The following is a 25273-nucleotide window of genomic DNA, read 5'->3' as shown; positions in this document are numbered from 1 at the left end:
AACTTGGAAATCCCTTGAAGTCTGGGCAGGCCTCTGGTACTAATGGCTTTTTGTCTATGCCCATCCTGCCCTATCCTTTTGAAAATTGTCTGGCCTAGAGGCCATAGAGATGCTGTAAATTGGACCTTTGTGGCTCTTAGTGGTTTACATTCTTACACCTGGGGTAGATACCTATCCATCCAACCATCCATCTATCCACCCATTTGTGTATTCACTCAATGTTCAAAAAATATAGGTTAATCTCCTATTATATGCCAAATGGTTTTCTACGTGTCAGACACACACTGGTGAATAAGAGTCTCACACTGGAGCTTATATTCTAGTGGGAGAGATAGTTAAACAAGCAACAACAATAAAGCATGATAAAGTGCTGTGATAGTCATTGGGTTGTATAGAAGAAGCACCTAACTCTGGGAGAAGGGACTGTTCACAGACTTCCTAGAGGACATGATTTTAAGCTGAGATTTGAAGGAGGAGAAGTTAGGCTGGTAAAGGAAGGAAGGGGGAAAGGATAGAATAAATAGTCAAAGGGAATGGCAAGTAGGAAGGTCCAGAAGTGAGAGAAAGCCTGGGGTACTTAGGGGGTTTCAGATGATTTGGCTCGGTAGGAGCATGAGATGTACTGGAGAATGGGCGTGATTGAAACTAGAGTGGTTGGAAGGCCTTGTAAATTATGCTCTGGAGTTGGGATTCAGTCTTGGGGGTTGCGAGGCGTGAATGAAGGATTTCTAGCAAGGAGGGACATGGTTTGAATTAAATTTTAGAAAGGTCACTTTAGTTGTAGTAAGAGAGACCAAAATAGTACAGAGGAGAAATAGGAGAAGTTGAATGAAATCAGGTAATGATGGGAATGATGAGGCAGCAAGAACTTCAAGAGATCAGATCACAGGAGCTTTGGGGCTTGGAGTCTGACTGGCAATGGGAAGTGAGGGAAAGACAGTCCGAGGTGTGTCTTAGCTCACTGAGTTGCCATTCACCTGAGCTGGGAGCATGGGAAGAAAAGCATATTTGGGGGGGAGGAAAACGTTAAGTCTTGAATTGTTGGTGCTCTCCTGTGGAAGTTACATTATAAGATGAATATAAGATGAATGGAAGGCAGCTAGCTTTAGAGGTCAGTAGGAAGCATGGGCACTGCCAGTGCTCAACTGGTAGTGGGAGCCATGCTAAAAATGCTTCTGCTTATTTAATGAGTCTCAGTTCTGCTCCTCTACCCAGTACAGAGGAAAGGAGGTGAGCCACATGCAAGCATGGAGTCCGTGCTGCCTGTGTGGGTGGCCCACAGGGTGCTCTGAGCAGTGAGGGGAGGGGGATGCTGCCCTCCTGTGTGGCTGCAGGGTGGCAGTGGGGTTAAAGAAGATCCTAAGAACTCTAACTTCTCGTTTTGAGCTGCCCCTGGCCGTTAACCTGGGTTCGTGCAGAGGTGTGGAGGGGCAAGTGGCCTGACATTTTTCAGATGCTTTGTAGGCTTCTTTGTGGCTTGGACTCCCAGAAAAAGGAACCTCAAGGTTGCCATCCTGGCCCAGAGGAACCTTTGGGTCTACTTGACTGAGAGGGGTACTGCTTATACACAAAGCTCCTGAAATAAGAAGAAGGGCTTTCTTTTTGAGGGAATTCATTGCCTTGAATCTGGGATCGGGCAGGGTGGGGGTATGAAGGTCAAGGTTACCAAACAACATTTTGAGCATCTTATCATTGATTGATAATACTTTGTATAGCACTTTCTACTTTTTTCATAGGTTTTTACAAGGATTATTCCATTGTATCTCTTTGTTTATCCTAGCAGTACTATGAGGAAGCCACTTTCTTACTCCCCTTTGAAAGATGTGGAAACTGAGACACAGAGAGGTTCAGTGATCACCTAAGAGTTACACAGCCAACGATTGGCAGTGTTAGGACCAGAGCACAGGTTCCTGCCTCAGCCCTGTGTTCAATGATTAGGTTAAATTGCCTCTCTCTGTGCACTGCAGTGGGAGAAGTAGGACTCCATGGGGTCTCTCACCTGCTGGATTTTCCTATCTTTATACTCTCTGAAGTAGCCTGAGGCCTTGCTGGGGAGAGGTCTTAGGACCCAGCCTAGTTTGGTCTTGGCTATCTTTATCTGGTAAAGGCATTTAGCCCCCAGCCGACTCCTCAGCCTGTACTGGCCTGTGAGTGCCGGGGGATGTCAGAAGTCTATCTGAGGCCACAGATGAGAGGAACCTGTGGCTCCAGGCACCACTCTGTGTGTTCCACAGGGACCTAGTCATGCTCAGAGCTGCTCTGTGTCACCACATGGAGGACTTCTGTTACAGCTGAGCAGCTGTGCACAAGTACCTAGGAGCTGGTACTAAATAAGCTGATGGTGAAAACAGATTGCTGCTGAAAATGAGAAGTGAAAGTTCTAGAATGGGTTTTCTAGCGGCTTGAGCTCTGCAGTCTCGGGAACATTTTATCCCACCACCTTCCCTGCCTCCAGCAGGATGTTTTTGTATGAACTTGGACATTTGTTTGGCACTAGCTGTTGCCTATGCTTCTTAATCTTGGTTCAGCCACTCTGAAGAAAGATGATGAAGAAAGACAACTCTGCAACAGAACCCCTTTAAATTCCAAGTGAAACTGGAAGCCGTTTTGATGGCTTCATTTCAAACTTAACTAGTCAACTGCTGAAAAATACACACATTCCTTTCCTCAAAACACTCATGGAGTCAAGGCTGTGCACGTCACAGAGAGCCCTATCTGAACCCCAGTTCACTTGCAAGAGGGACCTCTTTTCTGCTCATAATGTGGCCCCAGATCTTCAACAAAGGACTTTGAGGCCACCAAGATGCTGCTTAAGGCTTGAGAGGAGTCTTTGATGTATTTTCAGAAAATGATACAGAAGTAGTAGGCATTCCTGTGGTCCAGATTATTAAGAGTGATGCAGAAGAGTCAAGGATAATGACTCAGATGAATAGCGTTTATGCCATTATCAAAGCATTTTGATGCCTGAGCTCTTGATTTGATTCTTAAAACTCAGTGAGATTTACATTAACCTCTAGAGGAGGAAATTAAAGCCCAGAGATGGAAAATGATTTGCTTAAATACATACTCTAAACCTTGACATAAGTGAATACTAGGCATCCCGCCTTCACAGTCTCCAAATACACTGCTACGGACCAGGTCATGGGTTCTCAGCCTTAGCAACCTTCTTTTCCTCATAGTCTGCCACTGACAGCAGCGTTTCTCAGAATGTTCCCAGGGCCTGGTGTGGCTTTCTTAGGGCATAGCCTGTGTCCACTTAACATGTGCCGAACTGTACAGAGATGTGCTCTGTCCAACAGAGCTAACACTTCCCAGGTCTGGCTCCCTGAATTTTGTACTCTCTAGGAAGCCTGTCTCCTTCATTCTAACCTGATTTTATTCACAGACCAAACCCAAGATCTTTGTCTGTCTCTTGGTTCATGTGAAAACAGGTTCTTGTTCCTAGGCCGTAAATTTCCTTAACCCAGCCTGGGAAAAATACCTCTGGCCTAAATTTTCCTAGTCTCCAAAATTTGGGTTTTGACAATTCTACTCATTCTGGCTTTTACTTCAGATTTACTGGAATCCACTTATTCTTTTCCTCTTCCTTCCACCTCAGACTCTGGGATCCTCTTTGCTTTTTCCATCTTCTTGTATCATCAGGGCACTGGGCAGTCTTCATTTCTTCTCTCTTCACCAGCAATGATTGTTTTCCCTTTTGACTTTGGTCAGTTAGCAGATACCAACATAGTTACATCTATAGCAATAGCCTTACTTCATACAAGAGTATTTTGTTGAGCTGGAGGGGCACTCACCATCAGCAAGAGCAACTTTCCTATTAAAAATCAACTTGTGAAACCACTTGCAAGAAAAGTTAGTTCCCCCCTCAGCTGTCTGATTCGGCTGTGTCAAGATCTCCTGCTGTTAAACCAGTCTACTTTATCTGAAGCTGTTGAAATTCTCAAATATCTCAAGGATTTAATTCACAAATCGATTTACCTCCATCCTTGTCTCCTTATCTGTTTCTTCAGCCAGGGTGAAGGCCTTCAGTATGTTTCCAAAACATGACACATTGGTGTCTTCTTCTACTGTACATTTACATGGTGATGAGTTTTTGACGAGTTTAACTTCTAGAACAAAAACCTGAAAGCAGAAGTGAGCAGGCAAAGCTTCAGAGCAGCAACAAGAACAGATGTCACTAACCTCACTCGTTATATTCTATATGCGACTATAAGCCTGATCTAGTCAGCATTCTTTTTTTTTTGGCGGTTCGCGGGCCTCTCACTGTTGTGGCCTCTCCCGTTGCGGAGCACAGGCTCCAGACGCACAGGCTCAGTGGCCATGGCTCACGGGCCCAGCCGCTCCGCGGCATGTGGGATCTTCCCAGACCAGGGCACGAACCTGCGTCCCCTGCATCGGCAGGCGGACTCTTAACCACTGCGCCACCAGGGAAGCCCCTAGTCATCATTCTTGATCTAGCAAGCTTAGTTATATGGTTTTCTTTGGAAATTTTTAGTTTTCCTATATTATAGCAGTAAGCAGAGTAAAAGCAGGAAGGCAGAACTTCTATAATGGCAGCTAACAACAGGGGAGAAGACAAGAAACTTCACCTGGAAATGTGCCACGATGTGAAGTCATTCACTGAAAGGACAAGCTAAGCCCTACATTCCTAGAAGTTCCCTAAAGCACCAATGAACTGCAGAACACCCCAGCAATAGAGGTTCATCAAAGTTCTTTTACATCACTAAGAATTGGTCTCATTAGGCATCATGTGCTCTGTTTAGTAAGACAGGGTAGGGTGCAAAGCATTTGAAAAATACTCCCCTTCAAAATAATATTTTAAAGCTAACTGCATTTTGTTATCGAAAGAGATATGTTTCAGATATCTGGAAAATTGACTTCTGTGGAACACCACCCTATCTGTGCCACTTTATCCTCAGCAATATTATCTTTCTGTAACAACCTGAAATTTGTATTAAATTCAGGGTATGTGCACCAAGTGTCTGTTTACTGACTTCTTAATCACATCATACTAGGGCACTAGCTTTCTACCTAATGGCACAAAATCAAGACCAGCCAGCGGATTTCTAAGGCTGGGCCCAGTCTTGGATTCCTTTATAAGCTTGGAAAATTTGGGTAATCACTCTGTGTCTCAATTTCCCTTCCTGTTAAAATGAAAGAACAATGTTTTCTCTGAATTTTGACAACATCTTGTGGCAGTCGTTAGAATGGCAATATAGGCACATTGAACTCCGGAAAAAGATCTGGGTGGTGAGAATGGGGAGAGGAAAGGCAGCAGGTAACAGAGCACAGATCAGCAGGATTAGATGGGTAAAGGACTACATAGGTGACTAGGAGAAAAGGTTGAAAGTCATACAATTCAGACAGGTCACAGGTCAGGCAGGTGGCAAACAGAGATAAAGAGATAAGAGACAAGGAGAACAAAGGGACAGGGACATACAATTTGGGAGGAGAGAAAATTAGGGGCAAGTAAGGAGATACTAGGTCATGGAGGTAAGAGGGAGCTCCCTTCATACGTCAAAGATGACCTGAGCTGATGACCAGTGTATGTTTTTTGCATTTTGGACTTTTCTTCCTCCCTGAACTAGAAAATAATTTATTTTTACTTGCAAACCTCAAAATACTTATTTTCCCTCATGAAATCTGAAGGTTTTATATGTGAAGATGAAGTCAAGGTGCCAGTTAAGCTTGGCGGTGTCAGTGATTGCCCTATACAGACTTTCCAGCTGGCCATACGCTTTCACCTTCTCTCATTTGACCTCTGAACAATCCTGGGTGTTGGAGAGGGCAGGTGGCATCATCTCCATTGACATATGAGCTCCTCCTGTGTGTGAGGCACCAAATGTCAGACAACTTGGTCACATTCCCAAGTCCTTCTCCAACCCTAGTATGTTCTCAAGAAGACTCTTCCTTACAGGCCCTAGAGACTCAGCCTGCTTTCCTGGCCCTGAAAGTTGGCCCTCCCCTTGCCCCTACTCACCTTGTAGCAGGGTAGGATGGAGGGTCTCAACTCCTCTCTTTCTTCCTGTACATGAAATAAGGACCTTTTGTTTTAGTATTTTGTAGCTCTTCACTCCAGAGAGCCAGATGAAGTATCAGAAATAACTAACACACAGCATAATGGGTTCCAGAAATGCCACTGTATTTGCATAGCCTATAGATATGGGACTGGGGCCGGCTTCCTCATAGCAGTCTCTCTGAGTCCCTTCTCAGAATTTCCCTATAGATGTTTCCCAGGTTCTTGTTACTGTTACCAGAGCTTTCTTTACACCACTTACTGATAGCCTTGGCCTCCTTGAGATTGGCTGTAGATATGGACAGGAAAGAGACCAGTCTAGTCTTCAGTATCTTAGGACATGTTACCGACCTCATGCCGTCTGCTAGGTGTTGTGGGAGCAGGTCCAGCAGGCGCAACTCAAAATAAGCTGCAACAGAGTTTCTACAATTCTTCCATGGCTCAATCTGCATGCCCTCTCTTCTCTATCACTGTATTAACTCACATTTCATGATGTGCAATAAGTGATCAGGAAAGGGGAGTCGGTATCATACAAATGTGATCTCTACCCCTAATCTGGAAAGTTTTGTGTTTGGGGATTTAATCTTGTGCATGTCTTGTGACATACAGCATCTGACTATTATTACTCAGAATGGTCCCAGAGGGATTTTGGTGCTCTTACTGCTTGGCACCAAGGACCTCACTGAGAGTCATCTATGTAGATGAGATGACTGCATTAAATATACATGTCAGATAGGGACAAGGTGAAAGAGTCCAGCTCAAAGGATTAGACAGTCCTATATTACAAAAGGGAATACAATGATCGTTGGTTATTCTTATCCAAAGATAAGGAAATACAGTATATTAGAGAGCTATGTTAGTGCATTACCAGGACAACAAGACGACGCCAAGGGATGCAGGCCAGGGCATGTTTGAGATGGCCCTTGGCCTCTGGCCTCAGTCCCTTAAGCTGGGCTCTATGCCTACTTTATTCCATTTGGTTTGAGCATTCCCCCCCATTGCTTTTTCTCCTCACCTTTCTTATCTTGGGACTTAGACTATACAGCAAATTGAAGGCTTTTTATTGAAGACCATTGAAATACCAAGAAACATATAAAAAGCAAACTTTTCTTTGGAGAAATAAAGGGTATTTAGCTCATCTACTTTTAAAACTAAAAATTAAGAATAGAAAATATAAGCTTTATTAAAGCAGTTAAACAAATAATAAGGGGAAAGCGTTGGGGGAGAAGAAAAAGAGATGAGAAGAAAGAAAAAGAGAGGAGAAGAAGAGAGAAAAGGTCAAGAGAGACAAAGGGCAGGTGAAGGAAGGACAAAGAGATGGAAGAACAGAATGTGGGAGAGATCAGGGAAGGGGGTGAGCACAGAGAGGGGGCAGAGGCAAGCAGACCAGAATGAAGAGTGTGGCTTTGGTGCCAGAGATCTGGATTCTAAATCTATAAAATCCTATGTCAAATATCGTACTTAGTGGCGAATAGTGAAAGGATCCCCCTGAGATTAAGAATGAGAGTAGGATGGCTACTGTCACTACTTCTATTCAACCTCATACTGGAAGTCTTAGCTAGTGGAGTAAGGCAAGAAAACCAAATGTAAGCAAAGGGAGAAATAAAACTCAGTAGTCACAGGCGACATAATTTATATGCACAGAAAATGCCAGAGTGACTTTAGTAAGGTCCCTGGATGCAAGTTCGTGAACACAAACAAAGAGAAATGGAGATTTATAAAATTATGTTTTCAATAACATAAAAAACTGCAGATGCCCTTCTGAGCTTCATTTTTTCTCAGGTATAAAATTAGGGCTACGACAGTAATAGCAATAACAATAATAGCAGCAACAGCAGCTGGGATTTATTGAGTACCTACTGCCAGACATTGCTCTAAATGTTTACATGGATTATTTCTTTTAACCTTCACAACCCTTTAATGTTTGTTGTGAGGATTAAGTGAGGAAATATATGTAAAACACTTAGCAAATTGCCTTGTGTATAATAAATTCTCAATAAATTTTAGCTATATAAAAATAGGCAGGTACTTCCCTGGTGGCGCAGTGGTTGGGAGTCCGCCTGCCAATGCAGGGGACACAGGTTCCAGCCCTGGTCCCGGAGGACCACACATGCCGCGGAGCAGCTGACCCTGTGCGCTGCAACTACTGAGCCTGTGTTCTAGAGCCTGCGCACCACAACTACTGAAGCCCACGTGCCTAGAGCCCGTGCTCTGCAACAAGAAAAGCCACTGCAATGAGAAGCCCACGCACCACAACAAAGGGTAGCCCCCACTCGCTGCAACTAGAGAAAGCCCACGCGCAGCAACGAAGACCCAACACAGCCAAAAATAAATAAATAAATTAATTAATTAATTATTTTAAAAATAGGCATTATTTTAGAGAAACTTATGGACTTAGTTGTTAGTAGAACTAAGCTGCTATTCATTTGGCTTACAATTTGTGGAATAAACAGTCATGCACTGTTGTTGTTTTAAAAAATTGTGAATAGCTCATTTTTTTTTAACATCTTTATTGGAGTGTAATTGCTTTACAATGGTGTGTTAGTTTCTGCTTTATAACAAAGTGAATCAGTTATACATATGTTCCCATATCTCTTCCCTCTTGCGTCTCCTTCCCTCCCACCCTCCCTATTCCACCCCTCTAGGTGGTCACAAAGCACCAAGCTGATCTCCCTGTGCTATGCGGCTGCTTCCCACTAGCTATCTATTTTACGTTTGGTAGTGTATATATGTCCATGTCACTCTCTCGCTTTGTCACAGCTTACCCTTCCCCCTCCCCATATCCTCAAGTCCATGCTCTAGTAGGTCTGTGTCTTTATTCCCGTCTTACCCCTAGGTTCTTCATGACATTTTTTTTTCTAAGATTCCATATATATGTGTTAGCATACGGTATTTGTCTTTCTCTTTCTGACTTACTTCACTCTGTATGACAGACTCTAGGTCCATCCACCTCACTACAAATAACCCAATTTTGTTTCTTTTTATGGCTGAGTAATATTCCATTGTATATATGTGCCACATCTTCTTTATCCATTCATCCGATGATGGACGCTTAGGTTGCTTCCATCTCCTGGCTATTGTAAATAGAGCTGCAATGAACACTGTGGTACACGACTCTTTTTGAATTATGGTTTTCTCAGGGTATATGCCCAGTAGTAGGATTGCCGGGTCATATGGTAGTTCTATTTTTAGTTTTTTAAGGAACCTCCATACTGTCCTCCATAGTGGCTGTACCAATTTACATTCCCACCAGCAGTGCAAGAGGGTTCCCTTTTCTCCACACCCTCTCCAGCATTTACTGTTTCTAGATTTTGTGATGATGGCCATTCTGACCGGTGTGAGATGATGCCTCATTGTAGTTTTGATTTGCATTTCTCTAATGATTAGTGATGTTGAGTATCCTTTCATGTGTTTGTTGGCAATCTGTATATCTTCTTTGGAGAAATGTCTATTTAGGTCTTCTGCCCATTTTTGGATTGGGTTGTTTGTTTTTTTGTTATTGAGCTGCATGAGCTGCTTGTAAAGTTTGGAGATAAATCCTTTGTCAGTTGCTTCATTTGCAAATAGTTTCTCTCATTCTGAGGGTTGTCTTTTGGTCTTGTTTCTGGTTTCCTTTGCTGTGCAAAAGCTTTGAAGTTTCATTAGGTCCCATTTGTTTATTTTTGTTTTTATTTCCATTTCTCTAGGAGGTGGGTCAAAAAGGATCTTGCTGTGATTTATGTCATAGAGTGTTCTGCCTATGTTTTCCTCTAAGAGTTTGATAGTGTCTGGCCTTACATTTAGATCTTTAATCCATTTTGAGCTTAGTGAATAGCTCATTAATTCATTTATTCAGCCAAGCACTGCTCTTGCGTCTAGAAATACAGTGGATAAGCAAAACAGACAAAGTCCACACTCTAATGGAGTTTACAGTTTAGTAGGAGAAATAGATATTAACCAAATGGTATCACAGATTGGGCTATGAGAATAAGGTCCAGGAGTTATGAGAGCGTAAAAGGGGGGAGCTGGTCTGGGTTAGAGCGAAAATTCACGGGTGAGCTGAATTCAGAAGGTAAGTGGAACAGGGGCAGGGCTAGGAGAATGTTCCATGCAGAAGAAGCAGTCTGTCTGAAGAGAGAGGTTGCATGTTTCAGGAACTGAAAAATTGTCTGAGTGGCTGGAGTTCAGAGAATGAGGAGAGAGCTGTTGTATGGACTGTGGCTGCAAAGCAGGACAGGGAAGAGCTCATCAAGGCCTTAGGAGCCTTGTTGAGCGTTTTCTCAGTGGAGCGCAGTACAGTTTTATGCAGAGGACTGATGTGCTCAGATTTGTGTTTTGAAACTATTTCTCCACTGAGGAGACCACTACTGTAGTCTGGAAAAATATGAATGTGTAACCCAGGCTAGCACACCAGCAGCAGAGAGGAATAGTGGGAATATTTGAGAGATGTTTAAGGGGTGGAATTGATGAGGTCTGGTATTAGCTTGGGTGAGGGAGGAAGGATGCTCTACTGTTGTCTTCCTCCTACGATTCAGCTTGAAGAACTGGGTGACTAGGGTGACATTCACTGAGGTGAGGGCTGTCTTTTCTTCACTGTTAATTAGCTTTACTAACTTAATATGGAAACTTGAGAGGGTATTTGAAGTATTTCTTTTCCTGTGGAAATCTGAATGTCTTATTCATGGGAAAAACAATGACAGGTTTATGACACTGATTTTGGAAACTTAGAGATATTTACTCCTTGTTTCCCCTTCAATTTTCAAAAGATGTCAAATTATTATATCTTTTGTCTTAAAAAAAGGCAAGGATATCAAACTTTTAAATTCCTGAATGTTGCATTTAGAACAGGTCTTCCCACCGTCTCCCCTCCATCAAATCTCTTTCTCCAACATGAAAAACTGAAATAGATTCAGTGCAGTATCTATGTCTTTAACTTCTTTTTATCAAGCTTTTAAGTCTCTTCTGCCTAGGTCACCAAGCAGTTAGAAACGAGAAAGGAATTATGGGGGTTGGAATATTATTGTCTCATCCAATGATTGTCCAGATCGTCCATATTAAGATTTAGCTGCTCTGATGTTCTCTGCATCTGGTTTAGAATGTCTTTGGCAGGTATAGCAGGGCTAGAAAAGACCTTCACATCTCTTGGTCAAAGTCTTCAATCTGATGCTGGTGGTGCTGGAGTTGATCTGAACAAGGCTGTGAGAAGGCTCTGGAGTTTGACCCAGGTTACCCAGGACTGACTGGGGCTCCCCAAGCCTTGGCACTATCTCAGAGAATGTCTGCAGCAGATCAGGGTTTGAGCCTTCTGAACTTCCTCCCATTTTTATGTAGCAGAAACTATCCTGTAGGACCCCCAGAAGGGAAGAGAGGCCACTAGTGCTGTAGTCAGAGGGGAATGTGAAGTGGGAGGGTAGTCCTACAGTCTGACCCTTTGCTTAGGTACTGGAAAGGGGGTGAAGGATGTGGCTGATAGTGTGTGTGTGTACGTGTGAGTGTGTACCACCCTCAGGTCAGGTGGTAGGCTGTCCCTCTCTCTCTCCCTCTCTTTGTCTGTCAGTCTGTCTCTCTCTCTTTCTCACACACACACACACACACACACACACACATGCACACACGCATGCACACTAGTGTCCTCAGCCGTGCCTGCCTCTGTGTCATAGCCCACCAACCTCCTTGGTGTAGGGCAATGGAAATAGGACTTCTTGTGCTGTCTGCGTTCCCTGCAGCTATGAGACTCTGAGGCAGAGTGAGATCTGAGCATGGAACTCTTGTGGGCTGCATCTGCCCTCTCCCTCCCACCATTCCTAGCTAACAGCCTGACTGTCCCCTGTCTTCTTCGCTCCTGCAGCACTCCACTTCTGTGAGCATCATGGGCTTTTCCAACACACTGGAGATGGAACTGTCATCTACCAGGCTGGCGAGGACCTTAGAGCCACAGATCCAGAGTGCGAGCAGCCTGACAGCTGCCCCACCCCAGGTGGTACCAAGCCTGCTGAGTGGCCCCTCACCAACAGTGTCCAGCCTGGTGGGCGGTCAGAACCAGGCTATGCCCAGCCTGACAGCCAGTCACCTGCCGACCATGCCCAACCTTGTGTGTGGCACACCCCACTGCATGCCCAACCTGATGAGTGATCCCTCCCAGGCCATCACAAGCCTGGCAAATGATCACTCTCAGACTGGGCCCAGCCTGATGTCTGGTCCCACCCACACTGTACCAAGCCTGGCAACTTGTCCTTTGCAGAGCGTGCCTCCGGCTTCTAACATGCAGTCGGAAACCGGATCCAGCTGCAGTCCTGGCTCTGGCCGAAATGCAGGGAGCCTGCGCCCTGGGGATGGGGCTGACCCCTCCCTGGGGAATGCCTTGTGTAAGGTAGGTCTTGGGGAGATGCCATTCAACTTCCTCTGCTCATCGCTGGGCAAAAGGGTAGCCCCTGAAGGCTTTATTCTGGCCTTAGCTTAACAGCTCTGTGACCACCAACAGGAAAAACGTCTGATTTCTTTGATTCTTGTTGGCCTTTCACTTTTGAAAGATGGAAAGTGAGGATTCTACCCGCTTCACTGACTCTCTGGGACAAGGCCCCACAGCCCCTGGTCCGGACACTTCCAAGGATTTGGCTATCCCCTCAGAACTGGAGGAGCCAATTAACCTCTCTGTGAAAAAACCTGCACTGGTCCCAGTGGTCAGCAAATCCGTGGCCCTGCAGCAGTACCGGAGCCCAGAAGGTGAGACTCAGCAGCCTGCCTTTTGTGCTGACCACACGCTTGAGCAGATGGGCTCAGCACTGCCGTGAGACAGAGGTCAGCAGAGCTGCTCTGAGCCTGAGGGAGCAGTGTTTCTCTCGGGCTAAATTCACTTCTCCCCCAGAACTGACTTATTGATGTCTGTTCTGTTTCCCTCACTGTAGCCATGACTGATCCAGGCATGGCCAGAAATCAGCCTCCTTGTAAAATTCCCCATGCAGAATTTCGGGGGTCTGGGTTATAGGTAAAGGGAAGCAGGAAAAGCACATTCCAGAAGGGCTAGCCTTGGCAAAATATTTTAGGGGAAAGAGCATGTTGGACTTTGGAGTGTGATAGATCTAAGTTAGCAGACCTGCTCTATCTCTTTATGTTTGAACCTGGGCAAGGTTTGAACCTAACCTTTCTGAGTTAGTTTCTTTCTCTGTAAATGGGGCTAATCATAGCTACTTCATAGGCTATTGGGACAAATAACTACAGTGAAATCATTTGATGACTTACTCTGTAGTAACAAGAATTTGCCTTGCACCTGGCATTAATGTAGATTTGTGCCTCACAGTAAAGGGAATGTGGACTGGTGGAGGTTGGCTCTGATTCTCTTCTGAGCTACCCACACCCCTTCTCAAATGCGGCTAGGCTAAGGCTCCTTCCTTCTGGAGAAAGTGAGGGAGTTGGGAAGTAGCAACTGCCTAGTGAGCATTGGGGGCCTTCTCATTTCAGTGTATGATTCATAAATGTTTAGTCTGTAATGATCAGTCTATTTCCTACATAATTAATAGATGAAAATGAAGCAATCTTTCTGTTTTTTTCCTCATACTGGTTCTTCTTAACTACACAATAATGTAACCCCGAATTTTAAGCACTTAAATTTTTGAACCCTGCTTGCCCGTGGAAAGTGCTCAGGACAGTGCCTGGTGCCGAGTGGGCGCTCAGTAAATGCTAGTGTCCTCCTCTTTCCCCACACTGCTCCCTGCCCATCACCACAGACTGCACTTCTCAGGGGAGGGTTCCTGGGAGCCTCTTGCCCCTGGAGGGTGAGCTGGATTCTCAGGCTGTGCTGAAAAGGCAGGGGTTGGACAGAATGACTCCTTAGAGCAGGTGACACCAGTGTATGTATGGGGAACAAGTGATTCCTGAGCTCATTTTGAAGGTGAGAAGCTGGCCCCTTGGCACCTGACCGAGCCCTCACCCCCAGGCAGCCTCTGAGTGTTACCTGTGTTTATCTTTTTAAAAGAAAGTGGCCTTCTTGCCCTCTCAGGAGGGGGAGATATGGTAGGATTGTCACCACTATCAGTGATTACAGTGTTGGTAACAATGGTGTGACAGGTGTGTGGCCAAAGCATGAGTAGCAGATATGAGTAGAAGGTGTGGGTGACAGGGTGTGTTATCATACGTGTATTTGTTTGTCTTTTGCCTTAGAGTGTGAGAATTTTGAACAAGGAGCCCTAGACCTGGGTACAAAAGGGAACCAGAGCATCAGGTAACAGACGCTGGGCCCACCCTCCCTCTCTCGCCCTCCAACCTCATGTCCTGGGAGGTTGGCACAGGAAGTGAGCATCCTTGATGACTTAACTAGAAGCAGACGTTTGCCTGCAGCTGTCTTCTTCAACCCCCAGACCCTGGGGTCGGGTGTGTGGTTGGGCGTCTGGGATGGTTGTGGGAGGATGTCCTGGCTCCTGCGGCGTGAGGCACGCAGTCTGTGTGCAGTCCTCCCTCTTCGGGGACCCCCCTTCTTTGATCAAAGGGCTCCCAGAGGTTGGCAGGACCCGGCCAGGCAGAGCTGGTAGCAGGGTGGAATAGGGGCCTGTAGAGGGTTGGACTGAGGAGATCTTGAGCAGCAATTCAGTTGTAGGATCATGGATGAGCCTGACTTAGAGGTTGGGGCCAGAGGAGGCTCCCACCGAGACCCAGGGATGTCGTTCTTGCCCTAGACCCTTCAATAGTGAGCCCAAGATTCCCTATGTGCGACTGGAGCGGCTCAAGATCTGTGCTGCCTCCTCAGGAGAGATGCCTGTGTTCAAGCTGAAGCCACAGAAGAATGAGCAGGATGGGAGCTTCCTGCTGATCATTGAATGTGGTACTGAGTCCTCCAGCATGTCCATTAAGGTACCACTTTTCTCTGCCTTCTCCTTGAACCTTGGCCCAGCCTAGGAGCCTCTCTTTCCTCTCTGCTACTGGGAGAATTCTGGCTCTGGCATTGTTCTGAGTCTCTGAATGGGGCTGTAGCTTGGCCAGACCTTGTACCCTGCTACAAGTGGTCTGTGAGCTGCGCACTAGGAGTGAGCTGTCCTGGTGTTCCAGGGGCTTGGCTGTCTTGGGGTCCTGGAATAAGTCGGTACCCAGGGCTTGTCATCTTTCCTCTCCCTCCCTCCACAACTTGGTGCTGTGCCCTGACTGCTCAGACTCACTTCTTCCCCAAGGTCAGCCAGGACCACCTGTCTGATGCCATCCAGGCCCCAAACCTGGGGGGTAGAAAGGTCACTGTCACATCTCTGGCTGGGCAGCGGCCACCAGAAGTGGAGAGTGCATCTCCTGAAGAACACAGGCTCATTCCTCGACCCCCTGGAGCCAAGAAGGGACCCCCAGTACCAATAGAGAATGAGGATTTCTGTGCTGTGTGCCTCAACGGGGGAGAGTTGCTGTGCTGTGACCGCTGCCCCAAAGTGTACCACCTTTCCTGCCACTTGCCAGCCTTGCTCAGCTTCCCAGGGTGAGTCATGCCAACTGCAGGCCAGGCCCACAGAGCTCCCTCAGGTGGGCTTCCTCCCTTCTCTGGGCCTGCATGAATTACGGGTCTGTGACTTCGTGGCGCTATAGCTGTGTGTCTTCTGCACACAGACAGGTGGATGCTTCCCTTCCTCCTCTGTTCCCAGCTTCCTCCTGTCCAGATTTGTCCCTCTACCCCTCTCCCAGCCTCTTGTAACTCCTAGTTTTCTGGATTCACTAAATCCTGAGTTACTAAATTTCTTTCAAGCTTGTGGCTAGGAAGCCGTTCTCTACAGGGCAGGGCTAGGGACTCAGTTTCTCATGTCACCACCCCCCAAGCTTGTCTTGGGATAGTGGGACAAGGGAGGGGGCTCTGGGCGATGTGCTGAGGGCTAACTTGGCCTCACTTGCCTCTTCAGGGGAGATTGGGTGTGTACCTTGTGCCGCAGCCTGAGCCAGCCTGAGATGGAGTACGACTGCGAGAACGCCCGCTATAACCAGCCTGGAGTGCGGGCCCCTCCTGGCCTGAGCGCGTATGACCAGAAGGTAGGGAGGGGTCTCTGGGGCAGCCTGCCTGTGCCCATGGGAGCTGAGTCTTTTCTGGGGAGGCGAGAGGCCTCTCTGGATACCTGTCTTTTGGGCTGTGCCTATGGGGGCTCACTACGATTTTTCTTCTGCCAGCTGTTTTCCTCTGGCCTGGGAGGCTGAACTGTGCCTTAGTATAGCGACTCGTACCCTGTGGGACAGAGCCATCAGGGTCGCTATCGTTAGTCCTTACTGAGGTGGGGCCAGAACAAAGTAACACGGTTGCCAACTCTGCTTTCTGCAGAAGTGTGAGAAGCTGGTACTGTCCTTGTGCTGCAACAGCCTCAGCCTGCCCTTCCACGAGCCTGTCAGCCCGCTGGTAAGGAAAGCCTCGCTGCTTCTGCCGGCTACTGGACTTGCTGCTCAGAGCGCCCTGGGCCTGGAGCAGATCATGGCGGTGCCCAGGGTGGGCTCAGAGCGTGGCCACTGGAAGCAGGAGTAATTTGTGCATGGCGTAGGGGACCCAGGGGCCATGGCCACTACAGCCCCCCAACCAACAGCTGCTGCTGCGTCAGACCTGACTTGACATGTAAACCACTCCTCCTTTTCCCTCTCTCTTTGTCTTTTCCCTCCACACGTTTCTTCTTGCTGCCTTTGTCTTGTGTTCTATTATTTCCATTCCAACTCATTCTCTATCTCTCCTTCCTTCTTATCCTTCGCTTTTTCCTCTACTTCTCTCTTCCTATTTGCTTCCCCTTCTCTCCTCCCGCAAGGCCCGGCATTACTACCAGATTATCAAGAGACCCATGGACCTGTCGATCATCCGGAGGAAGCTGCAAAAGAAGGACCCAGCCCACTACACCACCCCGGAGGAGGTGGTATCAGACGTCCGCCTCATGTTCTGGAACTGTGCTAAGTTCAATTATGTATGTCTTCCCTGTTTTCCCTCTCCCCTATTTCCAGTGACCCCAAGACTGTCATGGCTGGACAGAAGTGTCTGGTTCGGGCCTGGGCTGCCAGGAGGAGCTGGGAGCAGACCTCCTGGGGCCTACTGCAGTGAATGTTTATAAGCTCTTTCCCACATCGGGGCCTCAGCGTGGACTCAGGAGGAATATGGGGGCTGCTAGTGACTGGCCATCTGTGGGTAACTGTCAGGGTCACGTCTGCTTTAAGAGCTGATACTAAACTGGTTATCCTGGGCCCTGAGGAGAAAATGTAAAGTTCCAGACATCCCAGAGACCCAGCCAGGCTTTGCGCTCTCTGTATAGCTCTTGAGGGGCCTGGAAGAGATGGGCTGGTGGAAGGGGGCCAGACCATCACTGCTCTCCTCCCCCTTCAGCCCGACTCAGAGGTTGCAGAGGCAGGCCGCTGCCTGGAAGTGTTCTTTGAGGGCTGGTTGAAGGAGATCTACCCGGAGAAACGGTTTGCTCAGCCAAGGCAGGAGGACTCAGACTCTGAAGAGGTGTCTAGTGAGAGTGGGTATTCCACTCCCCAGGGCTTTCCATGGCCCCACTGCATGCAGGAGGGCATCCAGCCCAAGAGGCGGCGGCGACATATGGTAAGGAGGTGCTACCAGCTGGCAGGCAGGTGGGTGGGTGATTGGGCTGGCAGGGGGCACCCACGCAGCATGTACAGAGTAACCTGAAGTGAAGCTGCTCGGGTGGCACAAGAGAGTGGTGACAATGAGCCCTCACTTCCAACCCCTTAGCCTCAGACAAAGGCAAGGCAGTGCAGGGCTCATCAGCTCCAAGGATCACTGAGGCTCAGAACCCTGAGACATGGGGGTACCTGCCCAGGGTCACCCAGAAAATTAGCAGCAGGACCAGTGCAGCAGGACCAGCTCAGTGCAGTGATTACCCCACACTGTGATGCCCATAAGAAGAGAAGGACCTGGTCTCAGTGCCTGATCTCAACTTGGGTTTGGGAGAAAGGGAGAGTCTTTTCAGCCCCTTGGTGTAGAGAAGGAAGGAGAGGTTTTGCTTGCAGGAAAGACATCTAATCTGACCTTTTGTCTGGTCTCACCTGTGCAGGCCTGAAACGTCGATTCAGTGCTATTTAATTCTGCTGAAACGTATTGCCTTCCCACTGTGCGCCAGGATCTGACTAGCCATCCCCGGTGGTTTGCAGCACTTGGCACACAGTGTTTAGTGGCTTCAGTGAGTTTTGCTGTTGCATTCCTGGGGTGGAATAAAACACTTTGGCTCTGGGGAATCCCCGTCTGGACAGTTGGTCTTTTCACATTGATAAACCCTACACTGGGCCATTCTGATGCCAAATATTTTTTTCTTCTTTCAGGAGAATGAAAGAGCAAAAAGAGTGTCGTTCCGCCTGGCCAACAGCATCTCCCAGGTGTGAGGGCTGGAAGGAGACCAAGTACTCCGGCAGCTGGCGCCCCATCCTGTTGACCACTCCTCCCCACCTTTCAGCTCATTCTCTTTGGATTGTGGATGTGAGACAAGTCTTGTTGAGCTTGTAGTGCCCTTCTTTGCCGTTTGCATCTTACAGCGTTTATTTGGGAGCCGTAGTGCATCCACTACAGAGAGTAAACAGCAAAGAGGGGGGTGTTCCCTATTACCAGAACGATCAGTCGTGTAGCGTCCACTTGACAAGACCAAGCCCAGTTAGGCTCGGAAGGACCAAACTTCCTTGGTGAATTCTTTCTGCTGAGGAAGGCCGACATTTCTCACCTTTCAGTGTGCAGGGCTCAGGAGCAATGTATATATCTGAACTCCTCCTGGGCCCAGAAGAGGGTAAAAGAAGGGAGAGAGGTTCTGACATATGGCAGGCCTGTGATCCCTGGCCCAGCACAGCCAAAGACTGTCACTGTTTGCCTTTGTTTGGCCTGCTCGGACAGAGGCACCTGCCCTGCACAGGGCAATGAGGCTTCTAGAGGCCATAGGTCTCAACTGGTGCCTATTCGGGTTCTAACGGTTTTCAGGGTATTTGTTTTTCATGCCCCCTTTCCTGATGCTGACTTAGGTGGCCGCTGTGAAGCTCTGGATGGTGTGGCATTCTTGATGGGGCTGGGTGGCTGTGCAGAGACCACTTACATCTTTAGGCTCCGATTTCACTGGCAGGCTTAAGAAGATGTTGACTTCAGAGCCTGCCATCTGTGCCACTGCTTTGGTGTCAGAACCTGCTTCTTAGAAGTGATTGTTGGCGGCCACCCCTTCATTATGTCCATTCAGAGGTCCAGACCCTGAGTTCTGCTTGGGAAAACTATGAGGAAGCTGCTGTCTGCTTCACATACAGAGGTTCCAGGCCAAGGAGAATGACCCACAACCAGCTCTCTCTGCTGGGTCTCTCCTCCTGCGTAGAGATCCTAATTCTCAGCTTCTCCACTTCACAGAGCCAAAGATCAGAAGTGAGTCCTCTGACTCGCCTGCCCTCAGGCTGTCCACTGCCCAAAAAAAAACCAAGACTCTGCTGGCAGCCCTTTTTTTGCTGGAGGTTGGAGAAGGCCAGAGGGACCAGCAGGAGCCAGACCTAAGCATTCGTGGAAGTTCTATCTGGCGTGGAAAAGGGGAAAACTGAGAGGCGAGAAGGCTCTTTGGTGTCCTTTGGTGACCCTGAAGCAACTTCAGGCCTTTATTTCTCCTAGAATGCAGAGAGAAGTGTTCTGGAGGTCACAGGCATGGGAGCGGAGCTCCAGGCTGCATCTCGGATGGATTGGTGTGGTCTGTGCAAGGTGTTTGGGAGGAAAAGGCATAGGCAGGTGCTGGGGGTCAGGCCACTTCACGAGCAAGGGCTTGGTTGAGAGGGAACCTATTGCTGATGTTGGCTTGGCCTGGGGACGGCTCTCCCTGGTCCTGTCATGGCTTAGCTAATTTCAAGGGAGCCATAGGTCATGGCTTTACTTTTGCTAAGAGATGCAGTTTATTTGTAGCGCCCTTGTTAATGGGATAATTTTGATCAGAGAAAACATTTCTTCTCTCCTTGTGAGTGGATGGAACTGCTCGTTTCTTTTCCACCCAGGCTGAGAGAGCATCTTCACTTCAAAGCAGACTGTGCCCACTGACTTGCCATTCTTTCACCAGCACATGCCAAGCTCTCGTAAGCAGATGAACTTCCATAATCCTGTTTTCTAGTTTGAGGTAACTAGGTCTTGAATAATCCAGTAGCCAGGCGATCTTTGCATGTAACCCTCTACTCTTTGGAGCTCACATGACTTTACGGTTTGGGCTCTGACCACTTCCTTTTCAATTTTAAAATCTTTTTCTCTGTTTAGTTGGCTTGGCAAGGTTCTCTCTGTAATTACCTCATTAATTCCTCCTCTTGGTCATCTTTCCTTTGTGTGGCCCACCTTCACACCTTCTTTGAATGAGCTTCACCAGTGTTTTGTGTTGGGCAGCTGGGTGAGGGCTATGACAGGCTCAAACCCAACTGACATCTTTCCCCAAGACCAGCTAGAAACCACAAATATGAAGGAAAATACCTAGTTAAGTGCTTGGCTTCACTTCTATCAGTGAAGTTCCCAGCTTGAGTGTAGCCTGCTGGGCCAGGGGACCTTAGTAATGTGGTAGAGAGTCACATATTCCCTTCCCACTGCAGAGACCCTGCATGCTGAGAAGCTCCCTTTAGGCACCTGAGCAGTGGGGGAGGGGTGGGAGGTAGGGTGTCCTTTCCTCCAAGGGTGTGAAGCCCCGGCCCACCATCCATCCCTACGTTGGTTACCCCACAACAGTGCCCTCTCCCTGGCTTTTCCTGTGTACTTAGCACCAGTGTTTTAACTGCTGGTTTTGTTTTGTTTTTGCATGCAGAAAACAACATGATGTTTCAGAAGTTGAACAAAAGGCTACTAGCTGAGTGACTGACTTCACTGGCTCTTTGCTAACATTTGAGCTAATCCCGTTTTTGACTTATTCCCATAATGGCCCCATTGTGGAGTCAGTTAAGTCCTTTGGTCATTGACAAAGTCATGAAATGGAAATACAATGAATTCTGGATTCTTATGGTACAGAATGCAGTCCTAGAAGAGGAATTGGGTTTCTTGGGTACACTGAGAAACAGAAGAATGGAGTGGCTTCAGTTGATGCAAAGGAGATTTTAGTGCACTCTTCTAGAAAACGGGTAGGTTGGCCTTGCCTAACTTCCAGCAATTGCCAACTACACACCCTGCCTGTCTTTGCAGGTACCCCCTCCCTAACAGCAGCCACCAGATCCTCTGTAGGCTCTGCTCCACAGAAGACCCTACCATCAACCCTGGCGGACTCTGGCTCTCTGTACCCATTTCTGGCAACAGGTCTTTGCCTTGCCTCTAAGACCTACACCTCTCCTTGTTTGTTCCTGGGCTCTGCTCTGCTTTCTGTCTCACTCCATGGTGTCACCTATAGTCTTCTCTTCTGAACTCCTGAACTGAGACTTTGCTCTTTTTGGATTACCATCCCCTATGCTTCCTCTTCTCCCACTCCTCCACTGCTATTAAATAAATTGCTTGCTCCTTTAGCCCAGTTCCAAGACCTTAGCTTTCTGTTCTCCCAGTCTTTCAGCTTTCTCCTGGACTTCTTCCTCTCCTGAGCCTAAACCCATGGCCCAGGACACACTGATGGTTTTGTCAGCATCCTGAACTTCCTCATCTCCTCCAACTCTTGCTGAAACTATCAACCATTCTCCATTTTCTGCATCAACCTATTTTTTGCTCCCTTTTTCTGGGCTCCTAAGCATGAAAAATTCAGAGTTGACAGTCTCAGTTGGGCTCTCAGTATTGATTGGTGTGTCTCTGACTTGTTACTACTCTGCTTTCTATCCATGCCCTTCATCTTTGCTGTCAGCAAATGACTGGCCTCATTGCCCGCTTCACAGAAGAGAGGCCCTAAAGCAAAAACTTGGCTGTCCGTATGCTCCTCTCCCCCTCCCATCCCTCTGTGTCTGTATGCCTCCTCAGCGCCTTTCCAGTTGCTCCTGTTTGGTGCTCTATTCTTGAATCCTGCTCTATGTCTTCCGAGACTTTGCTCCATTGCATATCCCACAGCTCCCATTTTCCAGGGTCTTCAAACTCCCTCTCCATTGGTTACCTCCACGTAGCTTACAAACAAACAAAGTTCTCCCCAAGATTAAAACAGAATTTCTTAGAGTCTGTTGCACTTACAGTTTTTTCCTCAATAGCCAAGTTTCTTTAAAAAAAAAATCTGTTCATTGATTTCTTCTTCATCACTTTCCAATCCTCTATAGATTTTCATAAAAGTCACCAGTGACCACCCAGTTGCCAAATCAAATGAATACCTTTCTGTCCTCAACTGTCTTGAACTCTCTACAGCATTTCACATCGTCTGCCACTTGCTGTTTGAAAAACCCTCTTCACCTGGCTTTCATGACTCCACAATTCTCTGGATTCCTCTTACCTTTCAGCCACACAGGCTGAGCCTTCCTTGAAATACTGACAGGGGGACACATCTGCAGCTTTCTGTGGTCTCTCCTCTTCAGGAGTAGGATAGGCAGGAGGGAGCACAGCTGCCCCTGCTCCCTGCCCTCTGTGTCTGCCTGTTCTCTTTGAGTTCATTTCTTCTCCTGGACTCAGTTCTCCTCATGCCAAGCATGTGTATGAGCTCTGCTGGGAGGACACCATCTGTGATTCTTTCTGTCCGTCTCTCCCAGTGCAGCACAGAGACAGATTTTAGCCATGTTTGCTAAGAGGCCCTATATAAATCAGCCCAAGAATGTGGATTGGATCTTACCAAGAAGGAATTTGGTAAGCTGGATTACCCAGCTGGTGGGCAGCTCATCACCAGGATCCTCATGCCAGTTAGAGCCTGCCTTGGTCGCTAAGGTCTTGGAATCTCGGTAAGCATGTTTCCATGCATGGTTCAGTTCTGCTAGCCAGGAGGAGAATCCTGGCAGGAGTGGGTGTCTGCCACTGATAACATTCTGACGGAGGGAAACTGGGCAGTGCTGTGATTCATCACTTGCTTGGGGTTCAGCTGGGGTCAGCCTGGCCCCTTTAGCCGGGTCTTTCCCGTCTGTTCTGGTCACCACCACCTGCTTGCTCCAGTTGTTCCTGGAGCTAGAAGCAGATGCCGGTTGTTTTCTTGGAGGCAGGAGGGTATGGTAGAAAGATATCTGATTTGAGATGCTGAACATCAAAATTTTGGCTCTGACAGTTGTGGACCGTGTGACCTTGGGTACAGTTTCCCCATCTATAAAGTTGTGGGGAGGAAGGATGGTGAAAACAGTGCTCTCTCAGAGGCTCTACAGCTCTAAAGATGGTAATGGTGATTCTAATTCTAAAGCTCAGGCCACACAGGGAACAAGGGAACACTGGAGCAGTTCACAGCTAGGGAGTCTTGACCAAGGCAGGGCAAAGGGACTCACAGGCCAAAATGAGCTACTTTGAGGAAAGTCTTTAGTAGCTGGTGCTGCTTCTGGAGCCATATACCCATTCCTCAAACTGCACCCCTTCGTTGGCTATGTAGGGTGAGTTCCTCCTAGGCCTTTTCTAGAAGTGGCCATTGGATCGAAAGTGGTTGGGGGCATGAGGGAGGAACATGATAAGGGGAAGTGTCACTGATCTTAATAGGACCTACACATTCTAGAACAAATTAAAAGATAGCACTTTTCTTTACCAGTAATTGTGTCCTGGAGTGTTTTTTGAGTGGAGATGGTTGAACATGCTTCATGGTCTTCTCACCCCCAGACTCCAACATCGTTAAGACACAGGGTGGGGAAGAGTAGATTGGGGAGCTTTCTCTCTAGGGAAGAACTCAGCTCTCTGCTTCTTATTGCATGAACACATCCTGTTCTTTAAAATACAGGCAGCAAGTCTGAAGGAGAGGTAGGGGGAAAAGCATCTTAAGAATGCTGTGGCTGATAGCTTAATCCTTGTCCAACTGGGTGGTGAGCAATGCTCTTTGTTCTTCTTTGTTTGCAAGGGGAAGTATCTCTTTCAGAAGTTTTCAAGCTAATAATGGAAGGGTTGGTAAACTGGAATATCACCATTTTCCAACCCCCAGTGAATGAATGGATCTAGGCAGTGACCATCCAAGGTTACCCATATCACAGAGACATCCAGACATTACATGTCTCCTGATACACAACATCATCTATGAAGTGTTTCCAAACAAATAGAATCTGAATCTAATCAAGTCTCTAGATTTAACTACCAATTTACAGATGTAGTTCCCAATTGAGAGGAAAAGCAAAGAACAGGGGAACATTTAAAATGACATCACAAGGATACAATCAGTAAAATCCAGTCTGTGAGCAATGACAGAACAAATGACCTGGTTTCTTCAACAAATGTATTCCAAGGAAAAAAAAAAAAGAGATGGGGAGGAAACCTACAGACTAAAGAGACTTAAAAAAGCATATAAAACAATTGCAAAGTATGGAACTTATTTGCATCCTGGTTTAAAGAATATTATGAGATGATTGGGAAAAGATGAAAACTCAGGATATTTGATGATATTAGGATTTATTATTTTTAGTATTATTATTACTTTTTATCTTTAATTTTTATGTTACTTTTTAGGTGTGATCAAGATTTGTAATGGTAGAATATTAGAAACAATGAAAAGCCTATAGAAGATGGTTAAATAATTAATATGATATAATTAAAAATGATATTTAAAGAGTCTATAGGCATACTTGAGCCGAGACAAAGACTCTCAAAGCCTTTGTTTGAATTAGGAATCCAACAGAGTCAGAAGATACATAAAGGGAGAAAGAAGTTCTAAACTTCTTCTGGCTTGAGAAACCTCTCAAGTATTTCAGAAAGCAGAGATATCAGTTAAAATAATTATCGAGCTCATTTGAAAAGACATTATTGGGACAAGTGGGGAGATTTTAATATGGGCTGATAATTTGTATTAATATTAAGCTTCGTGAGAGCGATACTTTGAGCTGTGGTTACAGAGGAAAAAGGCCTTGTTTTTAGGTGGTACGTGCTAAAGTGTTCAGGGGCAAAGGATCATGATGTCTGCAACTAACTCTCAGGGGTAGAAAAACTACATATTACATTATTAGAGAGAAGTGAAACAGATGTGGCAAAAAGTTAACAATTGGTAAATCTAGATGAAGGGGACATGGATGTTTATTGAACTGTTCTTGGGAGGGAAAAAGAGCAAATAATTTTAACAAATGGAATATGAGGCATGCAATGTTTGCATCTAGAATAACAACATGGAAAATAATTAGGAGATGATGCTAAATTGAAAAAAGCAAAACAGAATTATATGTAAAATAAAAGAAAAAAGATACAAATATATAAAATGTTATTATCCTAAAATATATTAGGGTGGTAGCATTATGCATAATTTTTCTGTCTTTTTCCCAAACTTTGGTGTTAAAATGCTGTACTGCTTTTATACTTATACA

General features: G+C 46.6%; 1 protein-coding gene across 2 annotated transcripts in view; it reads left to right on the top strand.

Moving 5' to 3' along the window:
- TRIM66 (tripartite motif containing 66) overlaps positions 1-23518 on the top strand; it is a 60643-nt gene extending 37125 nt beyond the window's left edge. Inside the window, exons 12-22 of one of the 2 annotated variants that reach the window (XR_011246572.1) lie at positions 11844-12365; positions 12526-12718; positions 14153-14213; positions 14665-14839; positions 15154-15443; positions 15859-15985; positions 16269-16343; positions 16738-16890; positions 17304-17522; positions 18260-20058; positions 20725-23518. Coding sequence is in view for 1 of the 2 variants with exons in the window: in XM_069540943.1 (XP_069397044.1) it covers positions 11844-12365; positions 12526-12718; positions 14153-14213; positions 14665-14839; positions 15154-15443; positions 15859-15985; positions 16269-16343; positions 16738-16890; positions 17304-17522; positions 18260-18319 (1875 nt within the window). In the remaining variant the exon portion in view is untranslated. Of the gene's footprint in view, positions 1-11843; positions 12366-12525; positions 12719-14152; positions 14214-14664; positions 14840-15153; positions 15444-15858; positions 15986-16268; positions 16344-16737; positions 16891-17303; positions 17523-18259 lie in introns of both variants that reach the window. The other variant, XM_069540943.1, reaches the window with a different exon arrangement.
- The last annotated feature ends 1755 nt before the right edge of the window (positions 23519-25273 follow it).

Source organism: Delphinus delphis, chromosome 8 (genome assembly GCF_949987515.2).
Source record: "Delphinus delphis chromosome 8, mDelDel1.2, whole genome shotgun sequence".
Lineage (NCBI taxonomy): Eukaryota > Metazoa > Chordata > Mammalia > Artiodactyla > Delphinidae > Delphinus > Delphinus delphis.
The sequence above is the reverse complement of the archived record's forward strand: the minus strand, read 5'-3'. Positions and strand labels throughout refer to the sequence as shown.